We start from the raw sequence: 27,822 nt of genomic DNA, 5'->3' as shown, positions 1-27,822 counted from the left end.
GTCTGGTTGCATTCATGTTTAAACCCTTTGTGTGAGATTTAGGTATATGTAAAGCTGTGTTCTGCAGTCATTTCATTCAACCAATGAGCTGAGGAATAAATATTTGACCAATGAGAGCCAAGCTGCACAGAGGCCACTGAATATTTCCAAAATGTAATAAAAAATCATTTGATCAGAGATCTGTCAGTGTTTTGATTTTTACACAGAGAAAATTAATTTTGGTTATTCTTATATTCCTCGCATTTCTTAGAGGACCCAACTGGTGTTTGCATTAGCACAGTATTCTGCCTATGTGTAGTTTATTCATAATGTCAATAACATTGCTGTATGGTCACAGCATGCAGAAATCTGACCTGCACTTTCACTGGTTTTGAAGTCCCTGCAACCTAGGATGACACAATCCTAACCAACTCAACAGCTCCACAGATTTTCCTTTCACATTATGTATTCAGTCAAGCAAATATGTATTCAAGGCAACAGCTACAACTGGCACACTGCGAAGAGGCAAGTCATTTAGTTCTGATAGCTTTCTATGCTGGAGCACTGTCAAGTCATGCATGACTGACACCAGCGCCTCCCTGGCTCCCAGTTCAATTTAGTTATGCTATTGAAATTAAATTCAAGCTGTGTATATTTCAGATCTGTTTATTCATTTAAATCATATATTTCACCCTCTATATTATGTATAAAAGATCGGCTCTTAGAAAAAAGAGATGGGCTGACTTTAGTTCAAACTCAACACTGTACATATGCTCATATGTCAAACCTAAAATGTTATTCTCCTCATGTGCCTTTGGAGTAATACCAGCGTGAGGTCATCTATGGACAGAGACTGTGCTGACTAGGAAACTGACAGGTGGGTAACCTATGACATAAAATGCCTGCAGCTTTGCTGTTGAGCTGCTGACTGACTGCTGGCAGGGGTAGAGGTAGAGGGCAGGCCTGTCTGCGCTGCACGGGGCGGGGCGGGGCGGGGCGGGGCGGGACGTGCTGGTGTCTGCATGCTCTGGCGGCGAACACGGAACTGCTTCTTCTCGTCTTTCTCCGGATACAAGAGACGAAGACCTTGTCATTTTGGACTGACTGGCGTTTTATTTATCACCAAAGTGAGTAACCGTGCTGCTTCTTTGCAAAGACAGCTGTCTAACCGAGTAGAGTGTGACCGAGGGACTAGCCTGAGCGCACAGTTGGTCCTAATGTTGACGCGTAGCTTCAGAGCTAACTAGCGTTAGCTGTGGTGCGAAACAGTTTTCCTGGCACATTAACAACAAGGGATTCAGACTTAGGATGACTGAAAACATGTAGTCAGCCTATGAGCTAGTCAGCAGACTGTGTGTGTTGTCAAACAGCTAAAGTTACGGTAAACGTTTTGTTTTTCAGGACTTTACAGTTTGCAGTTAGCCAGAGCTGCTTTTGACAACAGTGGTGCCAAACACCCAAATCATGGTATCACCCACAACCCACATAAAAAGCAGCTTTGGTCTCTGGGTTTTCGACTGCAACGACGAATGTTAATGTTCAAGCTTCATGGTTAGCCAGTTAAAGTCAGGTGGCAACTTGGGGAATAAAAACGTAGGAAATGGAGCAGTCTGATCAAACGGGTACATTAGCTAAGTTATCGACGCTGCTATCGATACTCAAAAATAAACGATGTATCAGTATTTTAGGAATGAAGCCTATTTTGTGGCCAAACCTCCTTTTAACCAACTCAATCGCTGCACATACAGTATTAACATTTGAGTATTATTGCTTATTTTCTGTAGGGTCACTGTATTTTGTTTTATTGTCATATTAATCACATGATCTTTGCAGTGGGCAAACAAACATTGCTTACATTTTAAAATCACTTTAATCAACTTATATGAATCGGTCATCTCATAAGAAAGTTGTCTTAGTCATCATCAGGTTACAGACTTGTATAAAAATTTGTGCAGCCTATGTAAGTTTCCAAAGTGCTGTTTTTACATGACACTGAGGGAAGGAGGCAAACTTTTCTTCGCTTGTGCCTCTGGTACTCACAGTCTGTCTGTTCATTTTACCTGTCTGAGGCAGAAAAATGTCCCTGAGCAACAAAGCAATTGCGAGGTTTAGCATCGTAGAACTGTCAAGTTTACTCCTGCATCACTAGTCTCTACTGATTATATTATAGATCATTACCCTGGGCTGTTGTTGTCATACCGCCCACCCCTTTTCTGCTTATTTTTTGTTATTGGTTTGGATCCCAATCCCAAGTAGTGTTCACAGAGCATAAGAATAGTATGTATGTCCAGTGGCGGCGAAGATTGATGACGAGAGTGTCGCTGTGGTCAGTTCAAGGTCCAAATTGCTGAATCTAATTCTAGTTTCTGCTGTGGCTGTAGGAAAATTTGTCACTTCACTCCTTATGAAATGATGCAACATCAAAACATCTATTTGCTAAACAAGAGTCCGTAATTTGTTCTATCACAAGGGCAACACTGGATTTAGAAAAGTCCTAAAAGCAAATTAAAAACCCTTGGAGAACACAGTTTGACAAAGTGCTGTAAAGTGAGAAAACAACCACATTTATAATTGAGATGCAAATACAGAAAACAAAACCAAATACAGAAACAAGCTGCAAATATATAAATGTCAGTAAATACAGATATAAACTGTAAAACCGAGATAAATTTAAAAGGCGCGTCTACCTCATAGGTTGTGCATTAGCCATATTTACACATGTTCCTCTTAAATAGTCTGTGAAGGTTAGGGAGTTGTAGCTGTAGTGTGGCTCATTGCTTTTCCTTCATGATAGATTTTACTTTAGATTATGATTATTCTCACTAAAAGGTTCTGGCATATTGATGAGAAGAAAGGTCTCAGCTGTAAAGATAAATTTCTGTACAGGCTCCAAGTCCCCAGCTGGGTATTTTACAGATCATGGTTAACTCTCACTTTGAAAAAGATTAACTTCAACTCAGTAGACTTATATCAAAGGCCCAAGCGGGCATTAATTACACTAGCCTAAATGGGCAGTCCTCAGCTGGCAGCTCCAAAGCAATCAGGAAAAACAAGTCTGTGTTTTGGGTTTAGGGTTAGATATTATTTAGGCTTTGTCTGGCATGTTTGTATTATGTTGTTTTGGGGAAGAGATAAAATATTTTTTCCAGCTGAGCTTCAAACTTCTAAATACATTTAAGTAAATCTCTTTAAGCATCAAAATATTATTTCCAGTAAATGTTTGAGTAATTATTTAGAAAATATTGCCTCGGCTTTTTATTTTGTTTTGTACAGTATGTGTTGTCCAGGTTTTTGTCCCCAAATACATTCTTGCTGTTCCCCTCAGTTCCCGTGGTCATTCCAGATTGTATGTGACGTAACTTTCTTTTTCGTTCTGCTGACTCAGTTTGACAATTGATATCTAAAATTGATAACAGGATATCAACAGGTGGTAGCTTCAGGCCTCAATGGGGTGGATACCTCCATTCCATAATTTGAGAAGTGCACAAACACGAGATACAGATGCACACTGGTAACTGCTCACTCAATCGTCTTTCTGTGATACGGATGAATTAACAACAGTCTGGTTGAAAATGAAGTTCTGGAGCTTAGCTGCACTGGTGGCAATTAATTTTATCCTTGCTTTCTGTTGTTTATTAAATGAAGTGTGTAAGGATTCCAGGACATTTATGCCTTTACTGTTGAGGGTACAGTTTTGCCAGTAGTGCAGTGTGAAGACACATCCCCAAGAGTGAACTACTATTGTTCTAAGCTTTGCCTCTTGAGATGAGTGTTAATTAGTTTTTTGGTCAAATTCTCCAAATCCTTATCTAAGACTTCCACAGCTTATGACTGGTGAAGGAATGTGCACAGAGGTAGCTGCATGCCTGCTTCTGTGTGACATTCAAATGAATTATCTGTTGTGTAGTTTGAACAATGTAATCATCTTATTTGTCTTTGCACTAACAGAAGCAGATTTATGCCAGCTGTTATATTTTTTCTGACACCAAGTATTGAAAAAAAGTGCCCAACATAAAATATAACCCATTTCTAATTTTCCTTCAGCAGGATGTTCCGCTTGCGGGCATTGTCCGCAGTTTCAGTGGGGCTAGTGCAGTTGTCCCGGCGCTACCACAGTGGGACTGTGCGAGGGTCTGGCCAGAAGAGGCTGATGCTGGCAGCTTTGGCTGGGGTAACTGGTGTCTCTGCTAGTGCTGGGCTGCTCTGGAAACGGTAGGTATGGGCCCATTGAACACCGTGTATTGCATCTGTGTATTGCTGGGAAAGAATAATGGCCTTTTGATACTTCAGTTTAAGTCAGAAAATCAAAATTAAAAATTGTATTTGATTGCTTCCAACTTGCCATAAAACTTTTCACTTTTTCTCACAATCTTGTGCAATACTGCTTGCAACAATATCAGTGTTTTCAGTTCTCACATCTTTTTGTCTTTTTTCTCTATTTCAAAGATATTTCACTTGAACAACACACCAGTGTTTGCACTGTCTTCTTGTATCTTACTCCATGACTTGGCAGCTCCTCTGTCTGGTGTGGTGCCCATTAAATGAACAGACGTTAAAACTACATTCAGCAAACTGGGATTATCTTATGGTACAGTATTCAGCAGCAGGTTGATTTTTTTGATTCCTCAGCATTATACAAATGTTATGGAAACGCCCTAGAAAGATGCCGACCTGCATTTCTGCTGCCATACTGAGCCACCATCCCAAGGGCGTCACAGTGTTTTTACCACTATCCATTACTACGGAGGGTGGTGTTTAGTTAAGGCAAAGCAGTGGAGTTTTGACGTGAGAGCTATGGGGATAGAATAACTATGCTGCAGCAGGCAGAGTGATGGATGGTGCCTGAGGGCCTTTGAGACTGATGGGACGAGACTGTTCCAGGGCTTCACCCCAGGCTTCATTCTCCTTGTGTCTCATTAAACTGAATTATTCAGCCACCCCCAGACAGATCCGGCTATTCATTATTATTGTTCCAATTTTCAGTCTGGTCAGAAAAATAGTCAAGTGGGAGTGTGCCATGCCCCAGCCTTTCCACATTGCACAGGCAAGCAAAACACAGTGCAGCACATAATCTTTCTCAGGCCCTGTTCCTGTTTTAAATTTGTTTGGCAAGATAGTTAAAGACGTTGTCAGCGACATACTTTCCCAGCTCTACCAGATCTGAACACAGAGAAATACTGCTATGCTAACAATTCTTAAGAAATAATATTAAATTGTTCTTCAGAAATTAATTTTTTAAAAATCTGTTCCTTTGTTGAAAACTAGAGCGTATGCAGATGCGGGCCCTTCTGTGCGACACTCTGAGCAACCAGGTGGACAGGACACTGATTTTGTGACGGACACAGACTCTGGCCTAGAGTCAGAGAAATCAGTGGAGGCCAGCAATGGAGATGAAGAAGCAAAGGATGAAGGTGGAGAGGGGAAAAAAAAGAAGCCACGCTCTGGGTTTCGTGACCGCAAGGTAATCAATAAACAATAAACATTCAGTCAGCCTCTTATTTAATTCACCTCAAGAATGGGTGTCGTGAACGCCTTCCCAATCAATGCCCAATATGCAAACGCCAGTATATCTTGACAGAATATTTTACAAAGACACTGAAAGGTAATCAGCTTGCATTTCTGCTGTGAAGGAGAAATGTACTACCCATAAGAGTTTGAGTGTTAATTAGGTAGTCTTTTAATTGGAATAAACCATTTTAGTCAATCAAAGCAACATATGATTCACCACTGTGTTCATGCAAATTCAAAAAACTGTGTGTGTAGGGTACATAATCATTCATTCAGTGTCATAAAATAGGAGCTTGTGTAGATTATGGCTGAGCACTGCTCCCAGACAGACACTGCTTTGTTAGTTTCCCAGTTACGATGCGTCTGCTGAAAACTGGATGGCAGTGTTAAAAACAAACAGTGACATGACTGATGTGTATAACAGAGCTGAGTAAGTAAAATTTTTGTATTTCCTAAAAGGTTAGACTGGTGTGTGTTACTGAGCATTATGTTGTCATTGTCACAGATTTGTGTAGCTGTGATAGTTCTGCAAACTCCCTTCCTGTTAACCTGTCAGTCAAACTGATCTTGAAAACACATTATTTCCTGTTTTGATTGAGTGGTACTTGAGTCAGGAGGTTAATATACTTCCCCATCAGGACTGACAACTTGTTTTCCTCCTGGCACCTGCTACTTCATTCTGGTCTTTCCTTCATCTCCTCTGCACTCTCTTAACTCTCCCTCAGATTTTTTTACCCTGCTACACACAGGACTACAATATTGCTGATCCTTTGATCCTGTTCATATTTACTGACTCAGTATGGTGCTCATACCTAATGTGTGAAATTTAGTGTTCTTAATTGTGCTTCCTGTCTGGTTGGCAGGTGATGGAGTATGAGAATCGGATAAGGGCCTACTCAACTCCAGATAAGATTTTCCGCTACTTTGCGACGCTGAAGGTCATCAACGAGCATGGAGATGCTGAGGTTTACATGACGCCTCAGGACTTCATACGCTCCATAACACCTAATGAGAAGCAGCCTGAGAGTGAGTCTCCATTGTTTCCTCCCACCAATTCAGCCTTATTCTAACACTCACAGTTGTGCATTTGTTCTTCTCTATCTACCCATATCCTTTTTTTCTTTGTGCCTGGGTGTGTAGGCAGAATGGCAAATGTTGTCCAGGGTTTTGGTCTCCAAATACATTACCCAACACAGGTGCCCTACTTCTAGTTAATGGTATAATGATCCCGCTCACAGTGTTCACTCGATGTAGGGAAAGGGGAAAATGACAAGGCTATCCGATAACGCTGCTTTGAGGGAATTGCAACACAGCAGTTGGTGTGTTAATTAACAAGCTCAAAGCAGAGTACATCTCAGGCATCAGAAAGCCAGTGAGAGATATTTGATCTTCAGCTATGAGAAGGTTAGGAGGGCATGGGGCTTAACATGTTATAGACATTTTTCAGCACCACACTAATCCTGTCTGGGTATTCCACACAAAAATTCAGTTAGATTTATGTGATCCATCATTGTATGGGAGCGTTTTAACCTCCATCACACACTTTGGTTGGTTGAATGCTCAGTGTGTGAGGACTATTACAATCTGAGCATTCATCCACAGTTAAGGAGGCAAGCCAGCAGTAAACCCTTAATAAAGACTTAGCTAGGCCTGTCACATCTGTACTGCCTATCCTGCTCACCTCAGCACTTCAATCTGTTAACCACCTCGGCATTTCCTAGCCCCCACTGGCTTTCCATTCTTAGACCCGGGATCTGTCTTCCTCACTTTATGAGTCCCCAGCTCTTCCTTTCTTTTTCCTGACTTTGCCCTTCCAAACTGGAATTAAAGTGACGATGAGCTGAGCTATGTTGGATAAGAGAAGGTTCAGCAAAGTAGGTGAAGGAGCCAAGAGAAACTGCATTCTTCTTCATAGGCACCCATTCTCAAAGTTCCCAACCCAAGAGAGATTAACCAAGAGACTCCCTGGTCAATTTAAAAAGTAATGATAAAGCCTCAGTTGCTGAAGACTAACTGATCTTTTTTTAATCTGGTCTCTCATTTCCAACACAGACCTGAGGGATAAGAAAGAATTCATAGTCAAACTTAAATGCATAGCAGCACAATTATGACACAACTAATAAAAAAATCATAAAAACATTAGATAAAAAAATTATTTAACATCTCCAAGGGACAGATGGAGGATTCTAGTTTGAGGGCAGTTCATTCCATTGAAAAGGTGTGAAATCATGTCTGCCTAGGTTTGCGGGAAGCCGAAGGTTAAGTACTTAGTGGATTGTGCACTGTACTTCTCTCACCTCTCTTAACATTTAAATGTTAAGAGAGTTGTCGTATGGGAGCTGGGAGCTTTAAGAGTAGAGGCTTAAATGAATATCATGAGATGACTATTTCTTGTCAGTAGTAAAGTCGATCCAGTTTTGTCGTATAGAGAACAAGTATGAAGTTTGTCATTAGTTAGTAAGTTTAATGTACTATTATAAATAGTGTGGCTTGTAGAAATGTGGTGTTAAATTCTTTGACTTAGTTACTGAATTGGGAGTTTGTTGATGGTTGTATCTCATCTGAAGAATTTTAAACTCAGCAGAGGAAAGGGTCAGCAGAAGACATTTGTGGTGGGATTAGATTTTATGTATTGCTGATGAAGCCAACGTTAATCAAAATTTCGATGCTCACCTTATTATTGTTCAGTTTAATGAGATTATATTTTAACCATTGCCCTCAAAGTTAATCTGATTTGAATTTTTTTTTTTGTAGTGTACTACTACTCTTTATGCATAATATCTAGAACAAGTGTAGTAAATGCTTTGTCATTTAACAGACAAGGACTGTTGCCTGTCCACAAAACATTTGAAAATAAGTAGTTCAATAAGGTTTATTAGTCTGGATGATGTCTTTCTGCACATAGTGCATAAGTCATGTTTGAAATAGTCTGATTGATTTTAGCAACACCTAGTGGGGAAAGTCACATCTCATATCATCCATGCATGAGTTTTGCAGCTACAAAATAAATCGTTGACTTTCATGGAAAGACCCAACAGATATAAACCTATACTTAAGACTGGCAGTCTTACTTTATAATACTGACCCTGATCTGTGAACTGAACCTTGAGTTACAACTTTGTTGTAAGAGATGATGAAAACAGTTAAAGCAGAATGCTAATGGTTGTTTATTTTAAAGAGTTGGAAAAATGGAAATGGGTTGGTAATGGCTGTTATTAATCTCTAGCATATGTCAGTGATTACCAGAGCTTCAGTAATGACATCAAGTAAATACATTTGCTCTGCTTCATAGTAGACATAAATCTTGATGCCCTTCTGTGTAACTAGTGTGGCTCTCATATCATTTGTTATAATATTTGTCTCCTAATCTACATGTCTATTAATTTCTTCTCTTTCTTTGTCAGACCTAGGCCTGGATCAGTTCATTGTGAAGCGCTATGATGGGAAGGTAAGAAATGGATGTCTTTGTGGTAAGAGTGGACTTAGCTATCATGAGACATGGCCCCAAAATGCCATTTCAAAAAACATCTTAGATGTTATCTCTTTTCCCAATGTCTAGTTACTTCATTGACTCACTTTTTAGTAGTTGATATGTGCTTACTTATTCTGGACTAGAATGTAGTTCCTTGTGAAAACTCAACATTCAAAGTTAATATATGTTTATGTTTTTGTTCATTTTCAGAATGTTTTCATAAAATTGTCTTAACTAAAATATTGATTTTTTTTTTTTTTTTTTTTGTCTGCATTTAATTTTATAGCTTTCTTACTTCAGAGTATAGTAATGATTTTTTTCTGTTTAAGTCTTGGATTCTCAATATGTGCATGGAAAAGGAATGCCATATGTAAGTGAGGTTTTAAAATGTATGATCTTACCTCATTGCAGGAGTGTGGAAACACACAGGTTAAATTATTAGGAAGTCTTCATTCACTAAAATATTTTATAAAATAAAATGTGGTATATGTTTGCTTATTTTAAATTTGGCTTTTTCCCATCATCATAAAGGTAATAATATATAATGACATAATGAAATCCTTCTATAAAATGCAATTTTAAATCAAAGAACTGCCACATTCATATTTATCTTCCAGGCTGATATGGCATTGAAGGAGCTAGATAAATAGAACGGGAATGATGCATAAATTGAGGTGATAACTCAGTGTCATGGAAATAAACAAATACTCATCAGGGACAGTGAGGTTACAGCATTGTAAAAGATGACATATGACCGTAGACTGTGGGGAAGATGAAGAACACCATTACGTTCTGTCAGCACATGGTGTGAAACGCAAATGGTACTGTTATATAAAGACAGCAATGAGAAAGTTAGCTGGGTTTTCTGATTTTGTTGTTTGCTGGTGCATGTACTTATTTCTGTTATATCTGGCAAAATGTGCATTAGCTGAGCGTCATACTGAGGTGTTTTCATTGAAGTTTTATGGAAAAATCATGTAATGCTAGATTGTATTGACAGTGCAATTTGAAGTTAAAGGATTTTGTTTTTCTTTGCTTCTCTTTTCTGTAGCTCTTGCTTTAATGTTTTTCTCAGCTGTCAGTTCATTATTTTTCATTCACAATAATTGAGACAAGTGCACATCATCGGATTAGTTTGCTTTCCAAATATTGCTTGAGCTCTAATAAGTCCAAAAAATGTTTGAACTGTAATAAGAGAAATCATATTTTAACCTATGCTCTAACTAATTCCCTTCAGTCTCAAAGTTAGTTTGATCTGGTGTAGAAAAGGTTGTTTTTTAACAGAGCAGCTCAACACACAACGAAACAAATGTAAATCACCAACTTTTCATTCTAGCTTTCATTTATTGATTTGTGAAAATTACAATCCTCTCACTTATCCCAGGGACCATGTCGCACACCTAGCCAACTATCCTCAGTCTTATTATTAGCTTAGCTTAGTATTAGCTAAGCATCAGTGTGTTGACTGTAGTTATTTGGAAAACCCATCAGTAAGTCCTTAACTCATCACCATGTTGTCGCTGGATGAACCACAACAAGTCAGTGAGGCTACAGTCTTTTGTCGTTCCTTTGTTGGAACTTCTTTTTTTCTCCCACATTTGCTCCTGCTGCTAATTACTTTTACCAAACCTAATATTTGTGAAAGATTCTCCAGAACTTTTATTCACCTATAATTTAAAAATCTGTATACTGTAGATTCTGGGCTGTACTGTACATTCATAAAAGAGAAATTCTTCGTCAGTCTAAAATGAAGATGTTACAATTTTCATTTACGGCCCTTGTCTGCTTATGTAAATGTCAGCCCTCTCTCCAGGCTCTGTTTTCCTTTGTTTACAGACACATCTCTGGACACAGTTTTCTTTAGCTTTGGTTGTCCCCTGAGATTTTTCCTACTATGCTCAGAATAGCCCGACAGCGCCCTTCCCTCATAGACATCTGCCAAGAGAAGTGTGCCTGTTTCTCATTGGCTAGCTGCAGGAGTTTAGGTTCACATGAATTTAAAATCTCTATTGAATTGGACATAGATGCATTTCCCATGTCAAGCTTAGTAGCAGAGTTTCTGTAGCATTTTATTTCATGAAAGGGAACAATGAAACTTAAGTTTCCAGCTTCTCAATTCTCAGTGACATGCATTTAATGCGTTACCAGCATAGAAAAATAATCACATTGTATTGAAACAAATCACCGAACACTGCTCAGTCAGAGAACACCAAGCAAATTATATTTGTTTCTGCGAACCCACCATAGGTTTGATAGCAGACAGGAGTACAGTACTGTAAGAGTCCTCTTAATAGACCTCTGTGGCCTACTTCCTCTAGTTTAATTTAAAAATTGCCAGGAGAACTATGAGGTTTGTCCCATACATACTCTCTTGCTGCAGTAAAGTGGAAAAATATTTAAAATGTTATAAACCTCTCTTTACATCCCCCTTCCCGCCTTCTTCTGCTGACATTAATTTGTCCCAGATTCAGTCTCTAAAGCAAATATTACATGTCCTGAGTAGGTGTTTAGCCACTGTTGTTCACCTTGTTTATTTTTATTTTCTTGTCCATGGGAACACAGTTATTTTTGAAGTCTTTAAATAGGATTGTGTGTGTCTTAACCAATTGTTTGATTGCATCTTTCCTCTGGTGTTAATTCTCTCCATCTTTATGATTTCTCCTCCTAACCTGATCATGCTGACATGCTTTCAGCTGCTATAATCAAAGGTTGTTGTGCCCTGACATTGCTATTGTTAACTGTTGATTATTCTCTAGTGCTTATACCAGCCATCCTCTCTCATTCACATAACAAGTAATCCCTCCATGTTCTCTCTCTTCCCTTCCTCGTGAATAACCATCAACTTCAACTCCCCAATCCCCCCCCCCCCCCCTCCCAAAAAAACTTTTCATCTACTGGTCCCCATTTTCCACCCACAAACTCCCTGCCCCTCCTCTTCCACTGTCTCCCTCCCTCTTCATCTCCTTCCCTTTTTGCCCCTCCTTCTCTGCAGGACTTCTGGCAGGTATGGGGTGTGTTCCGAGCAGCATGTGTGCACCTGAATGAAAAACTGCACTTTGTAGTCACTATGTACTCCCTTCTTCTCCTTTATGCTTTTTCTTATTCTTCATTTTATGACTCTTTTTTCCTTTTGTTATTCACTATCTCTGCCCTCTGCCCTATGGTGGGCTAACTATTCACTGTTGTTAGTCCAGGGGAACAGCTAAGTAAGTAGTTTCTCCAACATTCTCACAACGTCTCAGCTTCAGCGAGAGCTTCACCAAGTCTTGGCTTCAGTTATGAACTCCCATGTATAAGAGGCAGCTAGTCTGTATTTTAAAGGATATAATGTGTATCAGGAAATCAGTAGCTAGGTAATAAAATGCTGACTTTACATGTAGTTTTTCTTTTAGGGAGTTTACGTGTTGTAGGTACTGAACACAGCCAGAAGTGGGAGGGATGTCATTAAGATGGTACAAGACTACAGCACCACCACAATATTTTCTTATATAATAAGCTGAATATATCATGGCCATGTTAAGGACTTGTTTCTGATAAGCTGATCAATAGTTATTTTGGTAACCAGACTTCAGGTCTGTTTCAATGTTGGCCTTTTTTTAACATGTTTAAAAATTTGAATGCAGTGTTTGCCTGTGGTGAGTGGCCATGGTATGAGCATAATAACACACTGAAATGTCCTGATATGGAAGATAACAAAGCAGCTAGAGGCAACCCCACTCTTGTGGTGTTTATCACTTCTGCCTTATCTGTGATTTTCATATCCGGACATAGTTGCTTATATCACTTACATAAATGTGTATGGCTTTGTTAATTTTCAGCAGTAAACTTGCATTCTTCATTTTAGCAGTAAACCAAAATCTTATATCACTAGAGTTCATTTGGTGATGTGAGTGATCTGACATACACATTTATGTTGGTAAGAGTAGATAAATGAACCTTGACCTATAGGATTTATCTACTAAATGATTTGGCCTTTAAACAGGACTGAATGTCTCCGTCAGTCAAGACGATGTGAGGAAAAGCCATGAAGGCAGGTTTCATCATTTTCCGTTTATAAAAAAGGGAACTGTCAGAAACTGAAGTAGGCATGCACCCCACTGTGTGTGCATTTGTTTCAAATATGCAACCTTAAACTCACTGAAATTCAGTATTTTTATTGGACATTCTGTCGAAGACCTCTATAGTGCCCTTTGTAATAGCCTGTTGGAGGCAGCCGTGCCATGCCTTCCATGTTGAAATATTGAAAGGGAGACTCGATACTTTCCCTCTAGAGGCATTATTAAACTCCGCAGCATGGCTAGATAATTTACATTAGGCAGTGCCCCAAAGTAAATTTCACATACATTTATAGTAAAATTTTTTGAGAATTTGAGAATGACAAGTCTTGCAAAGCTGAGATGCAACAAGCAGCTGAAATTAGTCTTTTATAAGAAACTTGTCTCGGTCAATGCCAAATCATAGCTGTGCTGTTCCCCTGCACTCCCTCTCTGTTGATTTAAAACACCTTCTCTCCTCATCCTTTCACATCTAAGAAATATCAGCTGTAGCTGACATGCTTTGGCACTCTAGCCTTTTTCCCAGCATGCACTGCTCTATTGCCTGTGTATCACAGAGAAAGTAGCTGGTGGTGGCGACCCCTCTCTGCGCATGGTGACATCACGGGGTAGTTCTGGACCGAGGAAATGGCTCTTTTAGCTGATGTCGAGGCTGTATTGATGTGCTTGGTAGCATTCACAAATTCATCCTCTGGATTGTTCAGATGTCAGTGCTGCATGATTTCTGTAGAGCATGGTTCAGAGTCACAGAAGGCAGGGTTTGGTCTGTACACAGAAAATGTATACAAACTGTTTCAACATGCTGTGGACCTCTCTGTTTGTAAAGCCACAGCATCTATCATGTGACCTGCTATGACGGAAAGCAGACACCTGTCACTCAGAGGGAGTGCAGTGGGGCTGCTGCAAAGGAAACAAGCTTCTTATCACACCAATTGTTAACATTTTCACTATTTATGATTCCACAGGAGGCTCCCAGGGGCTGCTGTCTGGACTGTCACAGCTCTGTTTCTTTATCTTTTCATACTGTCTTCAATTCTCACATGCTTTTTTTGCCCTGTTTGTTTTGTTTGGTGTCTGTAAAGGCTCACAGAAAAACACACACAAGTCTTTCTCTCTCTTTTTTCTTTTAATCTTGAAGAGGTTGGGTTATCTGTACACCTGGTCAGCTAATTTGCTTGTCCCTCTCCTCTTATGAGACAGCTGTCATTCCTCAGTGACCTAATTTGTTTATTGAGCGTTTCACATCAGGGTCCATTATTCTGAATGTCCTCCCAGAATAATTATGAGTTATTAACTGTGCACCTGCTCTACAATTACACCTGGGACTAGAGGTAGAGAGCTAATACATGAATGTTCATTACACCCACATACCTGCCCCCCTACCTACAGGCTGTAATGTTTAGGGCCCAAGATATTTTTATATATAGAAGAAAATATTCCTTCTTGACCACTCTGGTCAAGGATGTATTTTGGTAATGTATGTGTCTTTTGTGGTTTTTCAGGCTTAACTTGTCATGTAGTGTGTGTGGACTTCTTTGGAACTTAGATAGCGACCCTCTGTTGCAGGGCTAGTGCTTTTACACAGTGTGAGTATTTTCAGCCACAATTCAGAAATGTCAGCCTCAGACCTGGGTTGGCTTTACCCTCAAGCAGGTCTTTCTAAATTCCCTTTCCCTTGAAACTTGCATCTTTCATTGTACCTGCCAAAATGATCATACAACCAGAGCTATCAGATCACACAAAGGGCATAAAGGTACTGATCCATTTTTAATGCATTTGGCTCACATCCCTCTCCCTATCTTTCACCCACTCCACATTGTCCGTCTGTCACACTGCGCCTGTCTCACTGTTTTGTTTTGTTTTTTTGTTGTTGTTGTTGTTGTTTTAATTAGTATATGCCCACCAGTGCAATGTTCCAGTACACTCACTTCTATTGAGATTCACCTGTACAGATGAGAGGTCGCTTAGGGGCAGGCATCACTCAGGGCTACAGACATGAATGCACACAGGGAGTCTCTTTGCAACCTGAACTTTTCATCTTCAGTAGCAGGTCTCGGCCTTTGTTGTGGCAGTCACATGAGACTGTAAACAACAGACCTATATGTCCATAGTGTGATAATTAATATTTTAAATCTTAAACAAAAAGCTCTTTGGCTTATATATCATTCATTTGTCGCCCACTTCTCTCATTTCTCTCCTGTTGTCAGTGATGTCTGCAGTTGCAAGGCTGTATACAATCAAAGCACTTCAGCCAGTACAGTGGTATTAGATAGGGCCAAGACTAAGCTGCCATCATCTCTTAGGGGTGCCAAGTGCCTGGCCACACAAAGTGCTGGTGGAGCATTGTAAATAACAAGAGTGAAGCTAGTAGAAAGTGAAAGTGATATATATTTTAACATCCCAGTGTAAAGACTAGTATACTGTGTGAAATCATATTTATTAGCTGCCTGTTTTTTATTATGACATGACAGTGCTGATCATCAGAAGTTTTTTTTTTTTCTCATAAGCACAGCTTTAATAAATTCAACCTTTTCAAAGTTAACTTGATCATGTAAAATTTAATACATGTAAAAAAAGAAATTTGGTAATTTATAAAATCTTTGACCATTTGTAGATGATTGCTTTGGGAAAGATCTAGTGATAGTTGATAGAAGCCTGGAGGATATAAAAATATTGCTACAACTGTATAATTGCTCAGTTTTGGATTTGCCAATGAAATGTGAGAGTCTTAAACAACTGTTTAGGCAGTTTAAGTTGTAAAGTATGTCACTTTTTCACTGGTGAGCTTAGAAAGTGTTTCTTAGCCACTTGTGAACTGAACAGAAAGAATTGCATGCTCGTATCTGGCTGTGCTTGACTCGTATGAGTATAATTTTTGGCCTCTTATAGCTTTGGTGAGTTGAGATTTGGCCTGGGCAACTATCAAGCTGCTCTGTAGCCTGGTGCACTGCAGATGAGCGGTGGCCAACCCCTTAACACTGTCTGTGTTTGTAACAAGGCCATTACATTTGAATGCACCGCCAAGAGCGCTGGTCAGGCCACAGCTCTGTCAGGACTCAGAACAGGCTCAAGGCAGAGGTTTAAAAAGAAATGATGCTCCCCTACACACAGACAGCTACAAAGCTGACACTGATCTACAGATGCACGCTGACAGGCAATGCGTTAGCTGTTAATTAATTTGAATGCTGAAGCAATTGGGTTTATACTCCATTTGAAGTTCAGTGCTTTGGGAAAAATCTGTGATGAGAGTTAAATACCAACTTCAGTGTTATTGGCATCCTTTTTGTGATTGCAGCAAGGAGCTTGATGAAACTGATGAAAGATAGTGATGAGACACGAGAGTCAGTGTTTCTGGTGAATCAAGTAACTTATAAGGTATCTCCCATAGATAAAAACCTTTCACTTTATATCTGAAATGTATATACATCTCTGTACTGTTTTGCAACTTGCCATTATTGCATATCTTTAGTCAGAAACTGAGGCTTGTGGCAGATGAAGATGACGAAGATAGTACATGGTCTCACAGCAATGCCACAAACTTCTAAGAAAAGATCTGAAAGCCAATAAGAAACAAGCCTGCACGACACATTTTTCACGTGTGTGTGTTACCAATACCTCTGTTTCTAATCGAGAGTGTGCCCAGGGTTACTTCATATATTTGTTGGAGAGATGTAACGTCATGTTCTTTTCTGACCAGGACACAAGTTGTATCAGAGTACACTATTAAGCATTGTGTTTGTTGTTTGGTATGCACATGCACACTACTTGCAACACATTGTATTTGGCTGTTATATATGGAATTGTTTCCCTAGAATGTCATTTTGGCTTTAGGAATTAGGACTCATTGTGTCCCCAGTCTATACTCTGGAGCAAATACCAACCTCTTTTACCCTTCCTTCCTTTTTTTTTTTTGCTGTCTTTCTTCTTTTTATATGCACTGTATGCCTATAAGCATGGAAACACCTGACAACCTTTTGACACCAAGAGTCACAATTTTACCTTGTGTTATCTTTCTCTGTCTCTTTTTGTTCAGCTTACCAATTGTCTTTGGTAGTAATGATATAGCTTGCAACTCATTACAGTTTATAAAATGTTAACGGGGATGCTACCAAATTTTAGTATTCAGATATGTTTTCCTCAGCTTGTCTCTTTCAAGTGACAATATGAGACTAGCTTTCATTTGCTAGCTCCAACAACAGTACTTAGGAATGATGAAAACTTCAGTTAGACAATAGGCATAAATTGATGTCGTAACAGGATCGTTAGTGGAGCTGTATCGTTTTGGTCAAATCATAGTTTTTGCTTCCTTCTTTCTAATTGGGGCATGCATTGTTGTTCATGCATGCAATTTTAATTACAGACAGCAAAGTCTGCAATACATAATTGAATTCTTAATTTGAGTGGTATCCCCCATTATCTTGTTCTGAGCAAGATGTTATTTTTTGTGTGTGTGTGTGTGTGTGTGCGTGTGTCCTGTGTGCAACGATATGAATGCACGTATGTGTCATTTTGTTGTTCAAGGCCCTGCTAAAGACAGCAGAGGCCATGCTGTTCTCTAACAGTTGTTTCTCCTCCTTCCTCCTCCTCTGAAATGGAACCCTTACAGATGGAGGTAACTCCACGTGGGCTTATCGTGGCCCAGCCCCATCCTCCCCTCCTCTTTGGGCATGCTCTGTCCGTCTGTCCGCTGTGTTTGGTGGAGTGTCCTACTAATGGGACACTGTCTTCCAAGTCTCTTTAAGTCTCTATTACTAAGTGTGTAGTATGCATGTGATTAAGTCACACTTTCATGCAATGCTGTGGATATACACATGCTAACAGAAAAATGTTTTTGTGTGTGAAAGGGAGCTAAAGTCTTACTGTTTTTAACAGTTAACACGTTTGGGTTGGGTTACAGATGTGGTTAATCAGTGTTTAGTGGGTTTGTGCTACAGTTTCTCGTGATGTTTTCCCTCTCTTTGTCAATTTCATATCGTGAGTACAGCCTCTGGTGGATAGTGTTTTGTACATGAACTGCTCACTAACTATTCACCACTTCCACACTCACCTGCCTGTACAGCTTCATGTGTATGCTGCACCTGCATGACTGTTATTGTGATTAAACCATCTATGCATAACCATCTATTTGCACCAGGACTATTTAATGTGTGTGTATGTGTGTGTAAGGATAGTATGTGTATATGTTTCTGTGTTGGAACATAGCCACTCTCTGATTGATCTGTGCGCTCAGAAACACACATGCTTTCTTGCACACACACACACACATAGCAATACCTGTGGCAGCTTTAAAAGCCACAAGGCCTGTGGTGATTCATGTGAAATGTTTGTAATATACATTATTCTTTTCTTTTTATATTTATTTATTTATTTATATTTGTTTGTTCTGGCCTGAATGAGCAGAAGATCGCCCAGGAGAGAGAGAAGTTTGCAGATGAGGACAGCATATTTTACACGCTGGGAGAATGTGGCCTGATCTCCTTCTCTGACTACATCTTTCTCACCACTGTACTGTCCAGTAAGTGCACCACAGATCTAATGGTTATTCTGACCCATTCCATTGAATCTCACGCCCTTAATATCATCGTCACAGATTCTAGTAAAAAATACCACAATATTTTGTAATTTTGTAATAATACTCTTTTAGAAGTAACACATCTGCATTAAAAGTTAAAGTACAAAAACATCAATTGCCAAATATAATTTAAGTACGATCTTTGTCTGAAATGTAGTGAAAGTCAAAGTATGAATTAGCAAAAAATGCAAATTCTCAAGTAAAGTACAAATTCCTCAAAATTGTACTTAAATGTCGGACTTGAGTAAATGTTCTTCATTACTTTCCACCACTGCTCAAGACAGTCACCTTAGTGTTTTCTCTGCTTTCTTGCTGAGTCGGTTGAAACAGACAGGTTCTGAAGCTTGCTGCTCCTTCAATAAGGTCTCAGGTCTGTCAAAATTAATAATGCATGTCTCCCAACCAAACTGCCTTAGAGATGTTGTGTTCCACCAAATCAGTTTGTTTTACATGGATCTATCATGTATGGTGGATACAGGGAGTACATTTCACATTATTGTTTCCTTTCTTAATGTGTCAGAATTCATGATAATGAAAATGAAGTTCCTCTGCAGAAGCTAAACTTTTATCCCCAGATCAGTCTGACCATTTATTAAAATCCGTTCATTTGGGGAAATCCTCCAGGGAGGTTTTCAAGGATAAGTCATTTTTAAGCATACAGGGCAGGATGTCTAATGGTTGGATTCAATCTATTTAGCACAGCCACGTAAATTAGAAACATGTTGCCTAACAGAAACACACACATTGGTCCGAGTCTCACACTGTAGCTGTACATATTTGCTGCTTTCATGCAGTCTGAATCCTTTGTTAGTTAAGCTGAATCTTTAATTTTTCTTTAAAGTAGTTGGGTGGTTGAAGAAATAAATGGGTATAGAAGCACATAAATGAATTTAACAAATGTGTAATCTATATATAAAATTTATTCTCTTGCCTTGTTAGGCTGTAAACAAACTTCACCATAGTCATGGTGTTATCAAAGTGAAGTGAGTGTTGTAGCAGGTGTGCCAAAGATGTGTGCATGTAGTGTGCAGATTGAAAAAACTGTGCATAAAATACCAATTCAAATATTATTGATCCAAAGGTTGTATTTCAGATGAGGTCCTATGATCCTGGGTATATTCTGGCAGCTCTGCTGTTGACTCAGGGAGGAGCTGATTGTGTGTTGTTCAATGTTCTCTGATGGCTTAGAAAAGAGCCCCTAAAGCACCCAATATTGCAGCACTGGTGGGTGAGATGAATCCTGAAGATGCTGCATGGTTGATGTGTAATGACAGAGTGGGTATCGAACTCTGTAGTCTCGGTCGATCCACTGTGATGTGTTGTTTTCATATTGTGCTGTTATTGATTTGAGAATGTGACTCTTGTGAGTGTTTTTGTGTCCTGTGGTGTCCAGCTCCCCAGAGGAACTTTGAAATTGCCTTCAAGATGTTTGATCTAAACGGTGATGGAGAAGTGGATCTTGAGGAGTTTGAACAGGTCAGACTGTGATTCATGTCCTAAATACAGTTGGCTACTTATAAGAAGAACATATTGAAGGAAATCAGCCTTGCACATTTGGACTAGGCTTTAGTAGCCACTATAGCTCCTGATTGCATCACAGTACCTAAGAATGTAAACTGGCAATAAAGATACTGATGGTGTACCACTGTAATGTTTTCTCTGTGTCTGTGACAAATCACTAACTGTACCTCTTGTTAGACAATTTCTTTGAGACTTAATTTACAGAAAGTAAATAGTCATAGCTACTCCTGAATGCTAGTCTTCAGCCTGCCTGTGTTTGACACAGCACTCTCTACATCCTTAGGTCCAGAGCATCATTCGTTCCCAGACCAGTATGGGCATGCGACATCGCGACCGCTCCACTACAGGAAACACTCTGAAGACAGCCGGCTGCAGCTCTGCTCTCACCACCTACTTCTTTGGAGAAGACCTGAAGGGAAAACTTACTATCGGCAGCTTCTTGGAGTTTCAGAGGAAACTGCAGCATGATGTGCTCAAACTAGAGGTAATAGAAGAGAAAGATAAATGAGTGTTAGATTGAGAATATTCATCTACTGGTTTAACCACCATGTACTAAGCTGTACAAGTATAATGAATTCACCCATCTCATCTGCACCTAAGCAAGCGAGTAAATCTTAAGCAAATCTTACTGCCTTACACTGAGAGCAAAGTAAACAAACAAAAAAAATTCATTAACACCCAGGGGAGTGACACAGGAGCATGGTACACGATGCAAAGTAAACCAATAGCTGAGGATGACAGATATGTTCTGTGAGTTGTCTGTCAACATTGGTCACTCTCAGTCTTTAAGAGCTGTGACAGTTAAGTACAAAAGCCGTCTCCTGTCTCCTCGAAAGTTGACACCAGAACTCATCCCCTGCCTTTGCTGGTACAGCAGCTGATCAGTGTTGTCATATGAGTCATGAGTCATATGGTTATGCTTGTACTCAGCATGAGTAATGCTAAACTGATATATTGTAATTGTCACCATCATCAAGCTCCAAGAGTAAGACTGAAGTTGAATTAAGTTATAATGCCACAGATTGGGTTGGTACTATTTTAATGTGGGTAAACTTTTGTTTGCCACCTTAATTCAATTGCTGAGGATGCAGCTCACACAGTGTCATGTTTCACTAGCTTTCTTAATTTTCTCTTACTCTGTCACTCTATTTTGTAATTCTTATGTTATGCCTAGTTCATAAAATCTGTAGTAAAGCTGCTGTCTGTTGTCAGAGCATTTTAAATGCATGTTTTAAATGCAGAGATCATCTTTACTGCACCTATATATCATGTAACAACAGAAACGTTGTAGTAACTAGAAACTACACTTCAAAAAAGGGCAAATATGCCACAGGTGCATGAAAGTGCAGACCTCTTCTGGAGTATTCACTCAGGCTTATTTTGGCTTAGTCATAAACCTCCTCTCACAAGTGTAAGAAATTAACATTTTGTGCAGTCGGCACATTCAAAGAGAAAGACAGGAGGGAGCCATGTGGCTGTCAAACAGCCTCAGATATAAATCAACTGGAATGACCTGACACTGGCAAAGCCCACTGCTGTTAAACAGTGCTCTAGTCACTAGAGCAGCTGCAGCCAGGTGTCTAGAGTCTAGTGCAACAAAAAAATACACATGCAGTAGTAGTTTCAACAGTGCTGGCTCCTTGCATGATTCAACTTCAAGCCTTCGTCCTCCTGATGTTTGTCCCTCTGCACAGCACTCAGCCTTCATCTGTCACTCTCTTTCCTCTCTCCAGTTTGAGAGGAATGATCCAACTGACGGCAGAATCACTGAGAGACAGTTTGGGGGTATGCTCCTGGCCTACAGTGGCGTCCAGTCCCGTAAACTCAAGCAGATGCAGAAGGGCTTGAAGAAAATGTTTAAGGATGCACAGGTGCATAAATCTCTGATCTTTTCTATAATAAGTGATGAATGCTTTGTGTTTACATATGCTGCTAGATGTGGTGGTGTTTTAAGTAATTGTCCCACATGCAAGGGTACGTGACACACAGTGTGTGCCTAAGGGAAAAGGTGATTGTGCTGGGACATTGTGAATGTGTGAGAGTGGCGGGATGAGAGGTAATACATCACTGAGAGGACAGCACATTTGGAGCGTGATGTTATCCACCTGACTGACACTAACTCTCCAACTCCTCTATCTTCCACTTTCACTGTTTGTGGTGACCAAATACTGAGCAAGCAGAAAGACATAAGTTCTCTTTCTGAGCTTCACTGTAAGCCCTTTCTCTGTCACTGTCACCATATCCTCACACTCAGGTTTCAGGTTGTGTCTTCCCCCTCATTCACTCCTAACTCAGTTAAACAACAGATTTTTCAGTTTAGTTTACTTGAGATTGATCATCACCATGCAAGGTTTTCAACTGGAAAAAAAGGACTTTTCCAAGCCATGCTTTTACCAAATACACAGCTTTACAAAGTAAAATGGCTCCACTGGGCTGTACCAAACAGCATGAAAAAATCAGGTTTGAAAAATATTCAAGATGTAGAGAGGAGAAAGCCAATTTCAGTGAAGCATGCGTCTATCCCTTTTCCATTTCCAATGTTTTGCTTAAACCTTGGTTACATTCTTTTCCCACTTCACTGTAATGAGCCCCATCATTTAGTTTACTGAAATTATACCTAAGCATATATAACATACCCAGAGGAATAAACTTGCAATTTCTGAGATTCATATACACATACATATACATTGAAGCACCACTGATGTCTGATCAAGCTATGATGAGGCAAGTTTGATGGTTAAATGCAGCGATTAGTAGAGAAAAGAAAACAGAAAGCAGGGATGCTGCCTTCCCTCCCAGGCATGAGAAAAAGATGATGCTGGGTTCTGCCAGTTTTGTCTCTAAGGAATTAAACTGCAATAACATCTCTTTATCTCTCTTTCACTGTTTACCCTCACTTTTTCCATCCTGCTGCCTGTCTCTCAGCATTGGCATAACCTGTAATGTAAACGAGAAGAGTTATTTATTGCCCGAGACCAGCTGCTCACTTTTCTTTGCGAATGGGCTCATCAGTAGTGTGGCAGCTGTGTGTCTGTATGGGTATATGTGCATGTGTGTCTTTGAGCTTCTGTTCCCCTGTCCATCTATTTTACATTGTTCATCCATGTGTGTCGTCATTTGTGTCACACTGCTGAGCCACTCCCCAAAGGAATTGTGCAGTGGCAGTTCTTGTCACGCCAATATTTGGCTGATTTTTCACAGGATTGCATTGCTCTCATAGCTCAGGTATAACTAAAAAAGTGATATGTTCCTTTGCAAACCATTTATCAAAAATGTTTCTCACAGACTTGACTGTGTTTTTTATATTTTCCCTTGTCGTGTAGGGCATCACATTTGAGGAAGTAGAGAATTTCTTTACTTTTCTGAAGAATGTGAACGATGTGGACACAGCCCTGAGTTTCTACCACATGGCCGGAGCCTCCATAGATAAAGGTACACCCACATTCTCCCTTTTCCTTTGACGTTCTCCACTTCCTACTAATTACTCCTGTTTAGACGTACCTGTCACTTTCATCCTCTGTCTGTCAGAGCAGTTAACACTCCAGCCAGCCAGATCAGCATCACACATCTCTGACTGCCTGGCTTTGCTCCTAATCCTAGCTCAGCTGTTTGTCATCAAGTTTTCTATCTAGCCATTCGTTTTATCGCCTCTTCCTCCAGGCCTGCTGGAGAGCACATGCCTTAAAGCAAGAACCACAAAAATGCACACATGACAGAGCACTCTGTACTTGACAGACCAGGCCACTGATGCCCACTGACAATTACCAACATCATCACAGGGGGAGGGAGAGGCAGGTTGGGACTGGGCTGACCCATCATTGCATCGGTGCCGTTACCTCCAAAAGCACCAGTAGGTGCTGTGAGATGGTTGGAGGGTAACCATGGTTGGCAAGTAACAACAGCTTGACTAAAACTCATTAAAAAAACCTAAAGTAAAATGTTAATTTTTAAGAAGTCAGACCTGGTTGACTTCAAAACACCTGTGGTTACTATGAGCAAAAAATAAGCAGGGACTGGATAAGGTGAATTTATTATTTCCCATGAAAGACTTGTGATGGCCATTTAAATCTGGCATAACTCCACTGCTAACAATAAAAACTACTTTATAGAAATACAGTGACTGTAAATAGATTGTATGACTTTTGCAGTAAAATACTGAACATAAATAGTGTGATAAATGAGGTTTATTTTCATGAAGGTCATTTTATAAGTGGAGAGTTGACTGCTCAACCACAGTCTGCAGTGACTATTTAAAACGACCAAATACTAGTATGTCAGCATAGTCATCAAATCAGTCTTAACATATACATTTTTACTAAATTCATTTGTCCTGAACAATGTCTGCGAAACAGGGGAAGTCAAGTTAATGTGAGAACAGTACAGGCAGTGATGATCTGGGTTCCTTCATTTATTGCAACAATCCGACCCTTCAATAGGCTTCCATATGTTTTATATCAGCACATCCATTATTTCTGATTCACTGATGAAACAGATGCTGCTTTAAGGGACTGTCTGTCCCGAGGTGCTTGTTTCTAGCGTATGTCTTCAGCTGTGCATGTACACAGTAACGAGCCGTGTGTTTGTCAGTATGTATGTTTTGTGTGTGTTGTGGAGGGGTATTGAAATAAACAGACTTCTGCGGGTTTGTGGAGAGCTGCCAGGCATGCATCTGCAAATTATCTCCATCCTCTGGTTTTCCGTCCACCGAAACCTTCTCCCTGCTCTTCAAGCCTAAAGGAGCTCTTGTATTTTTTTCTTTTTTTACATTTTATTTCTCCTTTTCTCCTTTCTTTCATCTTCCTCTTAAGTCCACTGATTTCACAACCTTTTAGTGCAGTTTTTCATATGTGGGTGCGTTATCTGGAACTGCACATTGTCTTTGTTAAAGGTAAGAAACTAAGTCCACTAATGAGATTCGTGTTGGAGTTGTTCAGGCCCCCTCCCCTCCCACGTTTACAGGAAGACTTCGTTAGACGTTATTTTTTTCTTCCCAGCTCTCTCCTCTTTCTCATTCTCCTCTCTTAGTCTTTACCTTCCCACCTCCAGTTGTGTGCCATCTCTCAGTTTTTCAAAAATGTCTGAGACGTTTCCCCCTCATCTTCTGTACACCTCTATACCCACTGACTTTCCATCTTTTTCTCAGTCCTATCAGCCCTTCACATTCTCAGTTAGATGCCCTGAAGCAGTCTGCTCCTCCTCTCCTCTGCTCAGCCCCCTTCTTTATCTCTGTGTCTATCAGATAGTCTAGCCGGTTGAATGGGAGCCCTGCCTGTTATCGATTTAAAGCAGTTTGACTCACATGAGCCAACTCATAAATGACCTGTTTGGAGGACATTGTGTTGGAGTCAGTGTTAGACCTCTTCCACAAATGGTCACTGTGTCTGTCTATGGTTACCCCCTCACTGTGTCTCTTAGTTACCATGAAGCAGGTGGCTCGTACCGTGGCCAAGGTGGAGCTGTCAGATCATGTGTGTGATGTGGTGTTCGCTCTGTTTGACTGTGATGGTAAGTAGCTGGCAGACTCATCAAAACTCTCCACTGCAAATATTAATCGAAAGCAAATAATGCCTCCGCTGTCATGCAGGAACCATGAATAAATGAAATTCATCTCCTCCTCTTACTGACTCTGCCTCTGTTAGCTGATTCTGGCTCTCCCCTGTCCATCACCCTTTTCCCCTTGTCTGTCTTCCTCAGGGAATGGAGAGCTTAGTAATAAGGAGTTCATAGCCATTATGAAGCAGCGGCTGATGCGTGGGCTGGAAAAACCCAAGGACATGGGCTTCACGCGGCTGGTGCGTGCCATGTGGAAGTGTGCCAGGGACACCGCCTGGGACTTCACCTCACCAAAGACATAATAGAGACAGGAGGCAGCATGTGAGCGACAGAAAGACACTGTGTGAATAAAGCAACAACACTAGTAGCTTCACAGGTATTCTCCCTCGACAGTTCTCAAGAATTAAACAATTAATGCAATGAACTCATTAGAACTGCAGCTCTGAGGGGCATCATGAATCATTAACGCATGTCGCTGTACTTCAGGCTGTCAATATCATAACTGAAGCATGCTGACACAGCACAGTGTGGAGGACCCCTCTATAGAGCGCCTGTCTAATGCATCATGGGTATTTGTATATTTTATAAATGATTTGTACGTTTATTTTTTGCCATATTCTATAGACAAGTGCAGTGTGATCCCTTGTCAAATGCTAAAGCAGCACTTCAAAATCTGTGTGAAATGTGTTTTAATGCGAAAGGCAAGCCAGGAAGTGAAATCTTATCTGACTTTCAGGTGTATAAATGCTATAGTATGGCAGGTCTATACAACAGACCCTTAGTTATTTCTTTGGAAGGTCTGTAACGAGTCTCTGATGTTGTAAGCACATTTTCATTCAGTCTGCTAGCTCCAGCTGCACCTTTGCTAAAACAGATGAGTCCTCAGCTGCATCTTCATTTTATCCCATAAAAGATTAGTGATGCTTGCCTTGGTCTATAAGTTACTGTTCAAAGTGTGTATTCTTCTAAATATTACTGCTCACTGAAACACTTTATATACGATGGATGTTAAAAGAAATGCTCTATTAAAGAAGTTTTAATAATGTAAAACTTGACACTTGGCTTGGTGTTTGCACTGTCCTGTCATGTTCAAATTTGCTTTTTGAAAGAAAAACACAATAGGGGATTATTGAGACTTATCTATGAGGCATGAATGAAGTCGTATGTCACGTGTAATGAAATGCCTTTTAACATTTTAGGCAAAAATGCATGGCTAATTTTATGTAATGGCTTTGAGTGTGTGCCAGAGAAAGAACAAGATTGTAATGTATGTATGTGTGCAAGAGCAGTCAGCAGTTTTGTCTAATTGAAATGGACGAGATGGGCAGTGCTCAGCCTGTGCTGCCCATTAAAAGATTGTCCTGCAGCTCCTTTGCAGCACACACACTGCTGCACAGGCCTCCAACGAGCTGGCTTACTTTCTTGCTCACATTGCAACTGACAGACGGAAGTAGTACTCAAGAGTGATTGCAAGGCTGGAGATTAGGTTGCAGGGCTTCTCATTGGCATTCCTCACTCATAGTCTTTCCAGAGCTAATGTCTGCACTTGAATATTTAGTAAGTGCAGGATCTGGCCTTTATCAGGATATCCCACCCTCTCTTGAATTTTGACCAGTAATATATCTTTACTGGTGCATCTACTGTATAACACTACTGTATATAATGGGTTTTAAACGGTTTAGTTTGTTGGTGAATTATCTCAACCCAAAACCCTCCAGCTTTTCAGAAAATTCACCAAATCTGGAGACTTAGTTTTCTTTGGACAGTGACAGTAGCTTGTTCTCTACACAAAATCTGTGGAGCCTTGCCCGACAGCAAGTTCCTTCACCATAATAGCAGCTGTGATAAATGGTTGTCTTCATGGAAAGAGGCAAATGTGCACATTTAAGAAGATGGAGCGAGTGTGGAATTTTTGCCTGAAAACTAATATTATAAAAGGCATTTATCAAAATGAAACAAATATTTCTGTCAATCTTCAGTTATTAACTAACACTAAAAACAATAAAGCAAAACACTTGTTCCCTGTGTTTCCAAAAACTCCTGTGGACTCCCATGGCTTCACAGACTATAGCACACAGCCAAGCAGCAGCTCTGCCTCCAATTCCATTTAGACTCCCAACATAAGTTGCATCTGCATTGAAAAATTGCCCAGTAACAGCTCT

The 27,822-nt window shown here is 40.0% G+C and overlaps 1 protein-coding gene across 5 annotated transcripts; it reads left to right on the top strand.

Moving 5' to 3' along the window:
• The first annotated feature begins 969 nt into the window (after positions 1-969).
• On the top strand, positions 970-26,712 carry micu1 (mitochondrial calcium uptake 1). Of its 5 annotated transcripts, XR_003295799.1 has the most exons (15): positions 979-1,106; positions 4,024-4,191; positions 5,245-5,440; positions 6,351-6,513; positions 8,892-8,935; positions 11,952-11,963; positions 17,621-17,626; positions 18,415-18,529; positions 19,980-20,062; positions 20,391-20,591; positions 21,841-21,978; positions 23,431-23,539; positions 25,523-25,612; positions 25,802-26,036; positions 26,147-26,712. XR_003295799.1 is itself a non-coding variant. In XM_026308501.1 (14 exons), exons 2-14 carry the CDS (start codon positions 4,028-4,030, stop codon positions 25,960-25,962), a joined length of 1,482 nt encoding a protein of 493 aa, XP_026164286.1. In that variant the 5' UTR covers positions 970-1,106; position 4,027; the 3' UTR covers positions 25,963-26,712. The 5 variants fall into 5 exon arrangements, 4 of the variants coding, with proteins under 4 accessions (XP_026164286.1, XP_026164285.1, XP_026164287.1 ...); XM_026308501.1 differs by having other exon boundaries at positions 970-1,106; positions 4,027-4,191; positions 25,802-26,712; XM_026308500.1 differs by having other exon boundaries at positions 25,802-26,712.
• Positions 26,713-27,822: the final 1,110 nt, after the last annotated feature.

This window comes from Mastacembelus armatus, chromosome 15 (assembly GCF_900324485.2).
Source record: "Mastacembelus armatus chromosome 15, fMasArm1.2, whole genome shotgun sequence".
In the NCBI taxonomy this organism is placed as follows: domain Eukaryota; kingdom Metazoa; phylum Chordata; class Actinopteri; order Synbranchiformes; family Mastacembelidae; genus Mastacembelus; species Mastacembelus armatus.
Note: the sequence above shows the minus strand (reverse complement) of the source record. Positions and strands in the feature narration are given on the sequence as shown.

What these genes read in the sequence shown, in the direction of transcription:
- micu1 (XM_026308501.1), top strand. Translation starts at nt 4,028, where the DNA reads ATGTTCCGCTTGCGGGCATTGTCCGCAGTTTCAGTGGGGCTAGTGCAG. An exon ending in GCTGGGCTGCTCTGGAAACG is followed by an intron (nt 4,192 to 5,244) that starts GTAGGTATGGGC and finishes GTTGAAAACTAG; the next exon opens with AGCGTATGCAGATGCGGGCC. An exon ending in AAATGTTTAAGGATGCACAG is followed by an intron (nt 21,979 to 23,430) that starts GTGCATAAATCT and finishes CTTGTCGTGTAG; the next exon opens with GGCATCACATTTGAGGAAGT.